At 51.2% G+C, this 11,181-nt stretch overlaps 1 protein-coding gene across 1 annotated transcript; it reads right to left on the bottom strand.

The window, feature by feature from the left end:
* Positions 1–3,599: 3,599 nt before the first annotated feature.
* Positions 3,600–4,223, bottom strand: LOC140898751 (pre-B lymphocyte protein 3). The gene is made up of 2 exons (XM_073313053.1): positions 4,175–4,223; positions 3,600–3,928 (listed from the first exon to the last, which is right to left on the bottom strand). Exons 1-2 carry the CDS (start codon positions 4,221–4,223, stop codon positions 3,600–3,602), a joined length of 378 nt encoding a protein of 125 aa, XP_073169154.1.
* Between the last annotated feature and the right edge of the window lie 6,958 nt (positions 4,224–11,181).

Genomic DNA, 11,181 nt, shown 5'->3' with positions numbered 1-11,181 from the left:
GCCCTCCAGGGTCAAACTGGGGCAGCCCACTATGCAAATGAGACTCAGGGGGTGGAGGTCAGACATCACGTTCTTTTCATGATCCAGACTCCCTCAGTTCTCAGACCTGCCGCCCCGGGTCAAACCAACGTTCCAGCCACTCCGGTGTCCTCTGAGCGTGTGGGTGTGGGGCACTCAGCAGGATAAGTATCTGGGTGCATCTCACTTAACTATTTCCCTCCTACTGGTGCACCTCCGTCCCTCCTGTTCTCTGCCTGCAGCACAGACTAGTCTAGTCTCCCGACGGCTGGAACACTTTGGTCTATTTTGGTTGTTGGGTTCCGTGTGCGGGTGCTGGGTGGGGATTAGTGGCCTGTGATGTACAAGAAGTCAGCCTAGATGATCTGATGGTCCCTTCTGGACCTTCTGAATCTAAGTGAGAGCGAATGACAATGACAAGGGTAGACAACAGAAGGCACCTTGTAGAGAAGGGTCATAGATTCCAAGGCCAGAAGGGACCATTGTGACCATTAGTCTGGTCTCCTGTAGCACTCAGGCCATAGAACTTCCCCACAATAATTCCTAGAGCAGAGCTTTTACTAAAACATCCCTGACAGAGACTCCACCACGATACTGGGTAAATTGTTCCAGTGGTTAATTACTCTCACCTTAAAAATATACACCTGCTTTCCAATCTGAATTTGTCTAGCTTCAGCTTCCAGCCAATGGATCTTGTTGTACTTTTGCTAGATTGAAGAGCCCATTATTAAATATTTGTTCCCCATGTACGTTGTTATAGACTGTAATCAAGTCACCCCTTAACTTTCTCTTTTTGGTAAGCTAAATCGATTGAGCTGCTCGAGTCTATCGCTGTGAGGCATGTTTTCTGATCCGTTAATCATTCTCATTGCTGAACCCTCTCCAATTTATCAACAGCCTTCTTGAATTGTGGGCACCAGAGCTGGACACAGTATTCCAGCAGGGCCAAATACAGAGGTGAAATAACTGCTCTACTCCAATGCAAGATTTCCCTGTTTTTGCATCCCAGGATTGCATTAGCTTTTTTGGCCACAGCAATACACTGGGATCTTATGTTCAGTTGATTATCCATCACAAATCCCAACTCTTTTTCACCCAGGTGAATGTGGCACTTTGTTTACCCTCTCTCATAATACAAGGGCAAGGGGGCATTTAATGAAACTGAAAGGGAACAAACTTAGAACCAATAAAGGGAAACATTTATTTTCCACAATGCATCATTCACCCATGGAACTCATTGCCACAAGATACTCCTGAGGTCAAGAGCTTAGTAGGATTAAAAAAATGATGGGACATTCAAATGGGTAGTGAGATTGTCCACAGTTACATTAGACAGCAACAAATGTAGAAGGGGTATAAACCCTCATGCTTTGGGGCATAAGGCTTGGCTAGGAAGAAACTTCCCCTCTGGGCAAGATATTTGAGAAACATCCATTATGAGGTTTCTTGCACTTTACTCTGAAGCACCCAGGCTAGGCCAGCATCAGAGGCAAGCTACTGAACATAGGTGGACCATTGGTCTGATCTGGTCTGGCAGTTCCTCTGTCCCTAATATATACAACTGTGACCCTAAGAACCCCTCAGTGCCAACTTGCTGTGTTGCGAGATGCTGTTGGCTTCAGGCAGCCAAGCTACAGCCGGCACAGACAAGATCACTTCAAACTAAGGGCAGGTAGTGGTGAGGTGCCTCACAACCCCAGATGCCCCTGGGGAGCGTCACAATAACCAGGCAGTCTTATATTAAGACAGCATCATCAGTAAAAGAGCACTAACTCTGTGTTGTGTCTGGAGAGATGGCAGCGACGCATCCAGCTGCAGTTTTGAAAAAATAACAATTGGGAGAGGTTAAAGAGAGTATGTTCCAAGTGTCCGAGTGAACTCCACACTGCACAGGATACAAGTCATGCAGCTAATTATTAGCATTTATTGTTTGTATTGCAAAATCTCACAAAAGCTTCAACCAGGATCCAGCCCCCATCACGCTGGGTGTTCTGCATAGCAAGTTACACGCAAGGGAGAAGCGTCACATCATCAGGACATTGCTGGACATGCCCTAAGGGCAGGACACAGCTAGATAACACTGACAGCTGAGTCACCCTCCGCGGATGTCCCATACACCAAACCCCCCAGTGTACAATGCTAGAGTAAAGAATGTATTACAGCAAAGTAAGGCCCCAAAAGCATAGGCAGAGATCTGAAAATCTGGCCCTGGGGTTGTCAAAACAGGCTCATTTTGGCCCCAAACCCGCACTCACTTAAACAATGGCAAAACTTTCCTCTCCTGAGCAGCCCTGTTGCTGCTAATTCTGGGTTTCATTGATCCAATAAAAGGGGCCTCTGGGTGGGCTGTTTTTCTTTGGTCTTGGACTTGGGAATACATTGAATGGAATGGCCCGTGCTCAGCAATTGTGGTGGTGCTCAGAGTTAGCTAATCACCCATTCCCTGGTACACCCCAGAGAGAGCGGCTGTGCCCAAAGATTGGCAGGCAGGTCCGCTGAGGGCCCCAGAGCCAGGCCGACTGTGATGGAATGTTATCATTCCTGTTTATTATTTACCCAGCACCAGAGTGTGCAGGGCACTCGCTCCCCCTGCCCAGCCACGCTAACAATCTGTCTGAATGTCTCAGCTGCTGTGTTGGCCATGGCTCATCAAGCTCTTCGTTCTTCCCTCAGGGTCCTGTGTGTCTGAGCTAAGGCCTTGTGGTTGTACCCCCGCACGATGTGCATGCTGCTGGCTGATGGCCACGGTTTCATGGTGACGTGCTGCCACCTTCTTAGGGAAAAGCTCCCACCAAATTCTCTCTCTCTCAGCCCCATGGGCTAATGGCTTTGCAGAGAGCCGGGATGAGAAACCAGGAATCTATTTGTCTTCCCATTTAAACAAAAACACTTCCTCAGAACCTCAGAACTGAGAAAGAAGGCATCAGCAGCTGGCAAACACTTATGCTGAGTGTAAATCAGAGAAGCCCTGAGGCTGCTCTAACTTACACCGGGCACTGGACAGGGCCCTGAATACAGGAAGTGCACAGGTAGTTTAAAGGGACTGCCTCTCTTCACCCCCAGCAGCACCCTTTGTTCCTGTCCCAAGCTCAGAAGCAGAGTAACTAAGAACCCGGCCCGCTGTATGTAGGAAAGGCACATAACATACTCCTGAACATCAGAACAAGTGCTTTAGAAATCTGTCTTTGATGTCAAGCTGTACTGGGTGCCCCACATGCAGCTGATGGGGATCTCAGCAGATGGACGGGGCCTGCGGGCAGGAAAGACCAGCTCCGTTCGGTAGGGTCTCTGTGCAGTGGGAGCTGCAGGTGCCTAGCACCTGGCAGGATCTGGCCCTGCGTGTCTCGTAGCATTCTGAGCTCCACCAGGTGACATCCGTCAGACAGGAAGCCACCATCCGTCACAGCTCTCTGAGCATAACCGACCAGGGGGCCTCAGCTCTAGGTTAATTCAAGGGTGGAGAACGTGAGCCGTTTCTTTTTCCGTTCCTTATGGGGCTGCGGTTCCTTCAGCACGAGGCTCTGCAAGCAGGGGCTCATCAGAGTTCCCCGGGGGCCAGCACAGGTTTTGGTTCCACATTTCTAGAGATAGTAGATGGGATATGCGACCGAGCAGTAATAGTCAGCGTGGTCCTCAGCCTGGACCGCGGCAATGGTCAGAACGCAGGCGTTACTGGCGGGGTCTTTGGACGCAGAGAAGCGGTCCGGAATCCCGCAGGGCTTGTGCTTGTCCACCTCCGAGTTGTAATAGAGCAGGTACCTCGGAGGGCTGCCAGGTCTCTGCTGGTACCAGGCGACCCCGAACTCCCTGATGTTGTACCCAGGATTCAGGGCACACGAGAGTTTCACCGTTTGTCCCGGCAACGCTAAAATGGAGGCCGGCTGAGTCAGCACCGGCTGTGCCCTGGAAGCTGAATGAAACAAGGGCGCAGTTACGGACGGAATGGGCCGATCCCACCCCCAGTGGCTGAACTGTTACATTATCCCCTCTGGCATTGCCTCTGCACCAGCTACAGGTTAACCTCCAGCAGCCAGCCTGACCACGCCTGCCTGCTCCGCCCATCCCTGTCTGCAGAGCAGCGATAGCTCAGCCCAGGAGTCTCGCCCTTCAGTCCCTCCCTCTGCAGAACTCGCCTCCACCTCCCACGAGAACGTACCTGGCACCAAAACCCCTGGGAGGAGGAGAGCCAGGAGGCGCAGCATCATTGCGAAGGCCTTGGAGGGAGCCAGAGGGAAAGGAATCGGCAGCTGCTGTGCAGCAGGGCCTCTGGCTTTCTGCAAACCTGCAGCAGCTTTAGAGCCCTGGGGCGCCAGACAAGCCAAGTGGGTCTATGCAAATGAGCCCTGGGGCTCAGGGACTCCATCAGCTGTTCAGGTGTCTATCTGCTGCTCTCTGTGCTATTCAGCCACAAGGCCGACACAATGAGGATGAAGCTTCAGTCACCACTGGGAAGAACGGATTCAGGGCTAACACCTCCGCTGTATTTTGGGCTATGGCATTTGCTGCGGAATCTGGCCTCCTCCTCTTGTCTGCCCCGCTCACACCTGCAGGTGCCGTGCGTATGAGACACGGAGCCGGGTTCTATTCCAGCTCTGGCCACAGACCTTCCGTGTGCCTCTTGGTCACTCACCTCCTCTCTCTGGGTCTCCGTTTCCCCACTTATAAAGCAGGGATAATAAAATCCACCTCCCCCACAAGAGCTGGGAGGCTGAACTCATCCATATTTGAGAAATGCTCAGATGGAAAGTGCTACGGGAGGAGAATCTAAGACCAGGCTCCTTTCTGGGCAGAGCAAGCTGCTTTCCTCCAGAGAACTGGAGATCCATCCAGAGCCAGCCCCTGCACGAGGTGTCAAAGCGCAGGAGCCTTTCCCCAGGCTGCTGTCTAATCACAGACACTAACCACAGAAGGAACCCGGGGCTGTTCCTGAGACTAAATCACTGTGACAAGAGCTACTGCTGCTCGGCCGTGGAACACAGGGGCAACCTGCCCCGCCTTCTGCCTGGATGCCAGCGCTGGAGCAGCCCTGCGGCAAGTGTGTGTGGGAACAGAGGGTCGGTCGAGGAACCTGGCCTCTCTGCTGTGGCTGCTGCTGTAACAATGGCAGCACGTAAATATACCTGGGGCACCCCCCAGGCCTCCACTGAATCCCTCTGGCTGTGCTGGAGACAGTGACGTGGAGAGTGTCTGCGGGATCTGGAACGTGAGGAGAAAAGGGGCTGCTGACATCACACATGATGAGACACATCCCCAGGCACATCATGCCCCAGAGGGGAAATCCTGTGTCCTACGAGGGAAAAGGCCCAGAGAGAGACACCACAGCGACATTCTGCAGCAGTCAAAGGCCAAAGCCCCACCGCTCCAATGGGCTTTAGAGTGACATGGGCGATCATTAGGCAAATTAGCTCCAGGCCCGTCAGACGTTATTGGACAGGTCAATCAATACGGGAATGCTCACTATGGTAATTCAGAGGATTGCCCTGTAGCTTCATGCAATGATTTGAAGACCACATCTCAAGTATCAGTGATGCACTCTCTGTACTTGCAGGGTAAGGACCTGGATAGAAATTACTGGGCTTGCAAATCTTTTAAACGAAGGCCTCAGCAGAGGGCATGCCGACCTGCCAGGGATCTGGATGTAGAGGGGAAGAAGGTTTGATTGAGGGCCTGGCTTGGCCGGACCAAAGAAGCTTAACTGGGGATGAGTAGACCAGGGAGTGTGGGAGAAGGTTCTGACAGACATTCGTGGGGAGAATATGTTCTCGAGGGAAGAACAGAGGGAGGAGGGATTTTCACAGGTCTGGAGGTTCGGATAAGCACCCACATTTAAAATGGAATCATCCAGCATTTTGGCGTGTGTCTCATCACTACTGCCAGGAGATGCTGGTCTAGGTCTCTTATGCCATACCGTTTGGCACAGTCAGGAGTCTCCTCAGGAGACCCCAAGACTGAAACAGCAGCAGGTGCCGTAGGTCAGGATCGGGGTGCGTTGGGGCAGTTGTGTGTAGGACGTGTGCGCAGGACGTGTGCGCAGGACCTGCCCATGTGGGGGACACGTGGAAACAATCAATGAGCAATAATGCCGGGGGTCAGTGAAGACCATAAATGGGTCCCGGCTGGAAGGAAGGCTCAGCTCCATTTGCTGATATGATTGAATCAAATTCCCCTCTTGACATCAAACGAACGTCGGTGAGTCAGTGGCGGCTCTGGAGATCGCAGCGCTGGGACGCCATGAAGGGCATCACTGGGGAAGGGAATAGAGGAATTTCCAAGCCTGCAACAGTGATTCGGAGACAGAAAAGAGAGAGGAAAATGTACAAGATGGTGAAATGGGATGAGACGAGGAGAGATGCCATTGCTGGTCATGGCTGAGGGGCTGAGCACCGTCCTTCAGGTGTGTACTATGAAGCTTCTAAGGGGTTCCCACACTGGTTCTCTATGGGACTATAGCACTGTGCACTTTGTGGGTATCGTTCCAAATTGAACAATAATAATTGCCTCATCCTCAGGCTGCATCCGTGAAATGTTTAAATATCCTTCATCGAGGCTGTGATTTTTGGAGCCCGAGAATCTCTCTGGAACTCCCTCTCCTCTCTTTAAACCACTTTTTGCACAATACTGCAGAATGAAACTGGGGGCACTGCCAGATTTTTGCTGGTTCCAGATGACACAAAAATCCTTGAACTTGACTCCACTCATGACACATTTCAGAGTGACTGATTCCCTGGATGCGATAGACACCGTGGGCTCCTGAGTCAGGACACGCTGGGACTCTACGTCTGCAGGAAGCAAAGACAGTGTTATGGAGGCTGCTAGTGGGCAAGCAATGTTGTCAACTGGGCTTGCAATAGTCATCTAACCAAAGCGTTCTCCAATTTACTGCATCAGCCCCTTAATCTGGTGTAGACCCAAGTGGCATAACTTTACTAAAACTCCATACAGATGGGAGGCAGAGCTGGCTCTGCCCACTGGGAGATGCAGAGAAAGTAAACCCTTCTTTGCTTTCAAGGGTTTCCTCTGCAAGGTTATAGAAAACTCCTGGCATCACTAAGTTAGCAAGACTCAAAGAAATATACCAAGAACTTACGTGCTAAAGAAAACACCAGGAGTCCCAGTGCCACAGGAAGCTGGGGAAGCATGACAGTCCTCCACCAAAGGATTCGAATGAACGAGAGCAGTGCAAAGTCCTTCTGTATGTCTTTGGCTCTGCTACTGACCACATGAGCTTTGCTGGGGCATTTAAAGCAGCCCCACAGCGGAAGAGGGTCAGGCAAATCTGCCACTCCCTTGGGAGAATTTACGTGGGGAATTGGTTTTCACCACTGCACCAGAATTGGACCCAAAACCCTCACATACAAACAGAGGGGCCTGAAGAGATCAGCTGAAGTGGAAGCCCAGCAGCAGCGACTGGTGTCAATAAGCCCTCGCAGGAGGCTGCAATGCCCCAAGCAGTGCTGATATACCTGATCTGGATGCACTGTATTGTATTGTACACTCCGAGTGCCGCAAGGGATTAATAAGGCCAGGAGCTCAGCAGGATTCAGGGTTTAGCCATGTATAAAAGAACATGAGCGATAACTTGTTGTCAATGTACTATGCCTTTAAGTGAATACTAGTCTATGCGCACAAAGAATTACACCTATAACTGGAGACTGTAGAGCATGGTCTCATGCCCTGCGCCCATCCCCTGACCCCTGTACGTAAACTGCCAGGCCAGGCCAGACTGATGGTTCATCTAGTTTGGTGCCTTGTCTTTAGCAGGGGCCAGGACCAGATGCTGAAGAGGAAGGCATAAAACCTCCAGAATGGGTAATTATGCAGCATTCCAAGCGGCTGCTTGACCATGATGTCGCCCTGGGATCAGACAGCACCTAATGAGAGGGAATAACAATGATTGCTGCTTCATCTAGGGTGACCAGATAGCAAGTATGAAAAATCAGGACAGAGTGTGGGGGGTAATAGGCACCTAGATAAGAAAAGCCCCAAATATCGGGACTGTCCCTATCAAATCGGGACATCCGGTCACCCTAGCTTCATCAGAGCAGTAAGGGTGAAAATCCCACTTGGCGGGCCCCACTCAATCAGTGCCAAGGGGTTAAATGGTTTGCATTCAGTTTGAAACGCTCGGCATGTGTGTTCACACCGTGCCCTGCACAAGGGGGCTCTGGTCCCGACTGGGTCCTCTGGGCACGAATGCAATCCATCCTCACAGTCTCCCATCTCTGAATGCAGCGGAGCTGGGGCGCAGCAGCATGACGCCAGGTGTTGAAATGTGCTGCCCTCTAGTGGGGCCTGCGTGCTATAGCAGTGCCTGTGTGTAAACCTTGCTGCGTGAGTGTCCAGTTTATAATTCCAGTGCTCCCCCGGTAACAGGAAATGAGCAATCGCCCTAGGGACACACTCGGCCCCTGTGCAGTATGTGATCATTCCGCCTCCTCTGGCTTCTCTCACGCGAATAGGCTGGAAGGGATTTTGCAGATTTAAGGCCAGGCAGCCACACAGACAAACACAAACTGGGCTAACCCGCCTGGATGACGCCTTTAACACCCTGAGGGCAGACATGCCAAACCCGCGGAGAAAACGCAGAAATTGGGCTTGTTTTTCGCTTAACTGGCTCGTGCGTTGCTTGTTGGCTAGTTTTTCCCTGTTTGGCTTGCAGCTTGTTGCTTCTTTTTTTTTTTAATCTTAGGGATTGGCTTGTTTTGGCCTTGTTTTGAAATGGGATTAGCTTGATTTTTGGCTTATTGTGAAAGTCGGAGTGCTTATTTACCACGGGAAAGTTGGCAACTATGCTTGAGGGCCAGACAGTGTTAATTACTCTCCGTCCCCTGGTCCTGGCCGCACCACACCTGAGGAGTCTGGGGGGGACTGTGCCTCCTCCTTCCAGAACTCTTTCCCTGGTGCACAGGGGGACTATGCAATCTGCACCCTCCCTTAGCAAGTGTAGCCTGCTCCCCCCAGCAGGCCTGCCAGCTCTGCAGGCGGGTGCTGACAGGGATTGGGGGTGCATGGAGGAAGCAGTCCCTGTGCTCCCTGAGCCCATGGACTAATATTGGCCCGCCCTTTGCCAGGGGTGGCAATGCTCTCACCAGTCACCCACACAAAAGCAAGGCACAGTCTGGCCCAGAACATTCCACCTGAAGGGAACCTCCACCAACCCCCACAGAGCATCCAGCCCCCGGGCAGGCCTGCAGCCCCCAAGCTGCATCCAGCCTGTACAGAGCAGGCAGTCCACAGTGACCAGTCAAGCCGCACACAGCGTTTGGCCCAGATGGAGTCTGACTCAGCCTGAACATCTGCAACACACAAAGGATCAAACCCACCAGGAGCCCCCAACCCAGACTAACTGCCTCTGCCTAACCCCCCTGGGCCAGTCTGGCTCTCCCCCTCCCGCCCCCAGGTGTTTCTGACCTACTGAGAGTGTTCTGCGTATGTAGCTTCACATTCCAGACCCAGGGCGTGCTCTTGTGAGGGATTGGACATTTCCTGTTCATTGGAGCTGTAATGCAGTTGGCAGGGAAAAGGGATAACCCGATACAGCCAGGCCAACAGGACCAGCCTCAGCCACCTGACCTTTTTGTGATGCCCAGTAGTGGCCTCTCAGGATACATAGGGAAAACCAACATACAAAGATTTGTTCAGAGCCAGTTTTAGAGCAGGTAGAGAACATATAGGGTTTGATCCAAGGCTCATTAAAACCAGTGGACAAATTCCCATTGGCTTCAGTGGGCTTTGGATCAGCCCATGCAGAATAGAAATAGGTAATGACTGGGGTAGGGGGTGGTCTTGAAACATCCTGATCATGTCTGAGAACTATATACTCATAGTCTGAAGAAATGCAAACTGTGACTCCTCTGCATTTCTGTGACCATCTCTTTTCAGACTCAGACATAAGCTTTGGTGTGGGAATAAACAGTGAGCGACCACCAGGTTTGTGTGTGAGAAAGAGATCCACCCTCCCACGCAAACCTGGTGTGAATGTCTGCTCCACACAGACCTGGTACGATCTCCCTGTGCATTGCTCTGATGCAGTATAAGAGCAGAAGAGGTTCCTGTTGCTTGAGCGGCTGAATGAGAAACCATGACTCTCTTTTGTGTGTGTGGCTTCACACTTCATTCTGCAGGGGAAGCAAAGCGGGTGGAGGGGTCAGCACATCTCCCCCAGCAACAGCTCCCGAGCCTCATCACCAGAGCAAGAGGTCTCTGCAGAACCTGCCTCCGCTCTGCATGGTTTCCTCCTTTGTGAGCTCTGAGCTGTTCACACCTTGGAAGGAGCAATGATGTGGCAGCCTTTGGGGGCTACCACAAGAGATCATGGTGCTGTGCAAACGTGTGATTCCATACCACTCCGTACCAGCTCTTCTTGAGCGGTCACATGCATCGCTGCAGAATTTCACTTTTAGTTTAAACGTACAGCCCCTGTGGGTGGGAAGAAAATCTCTAAACAGGACCCGCTGCAGCACTGTCCTGAGTCTGCAGACAGATAGATTGAAACACTGCCAGATTCTGACCTTAGTGACACTGTGAATAACTCCACCAAAGTCAACGAAAAGCAGTTGAGTTACTCCACACTGATAGCGTAACTGAGATCAGAACATGGGCAGATAGCTGTCAGAGAACTGTGAGCTATGTGGAGCTGTGTGTAGCGTTTGGGGATGGGGCAGAGCCTGAGTAAAACACCAGCGCTATTTCTGACCCATGGTGAGTAGAAATTATTGAGAATCTGGAGTGATTTAGGAAAATAACAACTGGCTTTATTGGGGATTTAGCTGAACTGAGCTGAAAGGCCATAGGCCAGCTGTGGAGAGAAAGACTCTTCTCCAAGCTGGAGAGAGACATTTCAGATGAGAAATGCAAGTATGTGAAGCTGGGCATATCCAGCACTGTGACAGTATGAAAGACATCTGTCCCCAGAGCATTCCTAACTCCCTGCGCCACAGATTGATTTCCTTGTGGCCCCTATTTTCGGTCTGTGTCATGTAGTGTTAATGTTAGTACCACACGTTGTGACATTGCACTCCATATACTTTATGAAAATATGCTTATAAATGTGAATATGATGTAACTGGAATATGCTTTATGCAAAAGGTCTCTTTTAAGGTATCATTACAAAGCTTATCATCCCTGGGTGAGTGGCAGAGAGGAAGATGGCAGAGTTTGTTA

This window comes from Lepidochelys kempii, chromosome 15, assembly GCF_965140285.1.
Source record: "Lepidochelys kempii isolate rLepKem1 chromosome 15, rLepKem1.hap1, whole genome shotgun sequence".
NCBI classification, from domain to species: Eukaryota; Metazoa; Chordata; order Testudines; family Cheloniidae; genus Lepidochelys; species Lepidochelys kempii.
The sequence above is the reverse complement of the archived record's forward strand: the minus strand, read 5'-3'. Positions and strand labels throughout refer to the sequence as shown.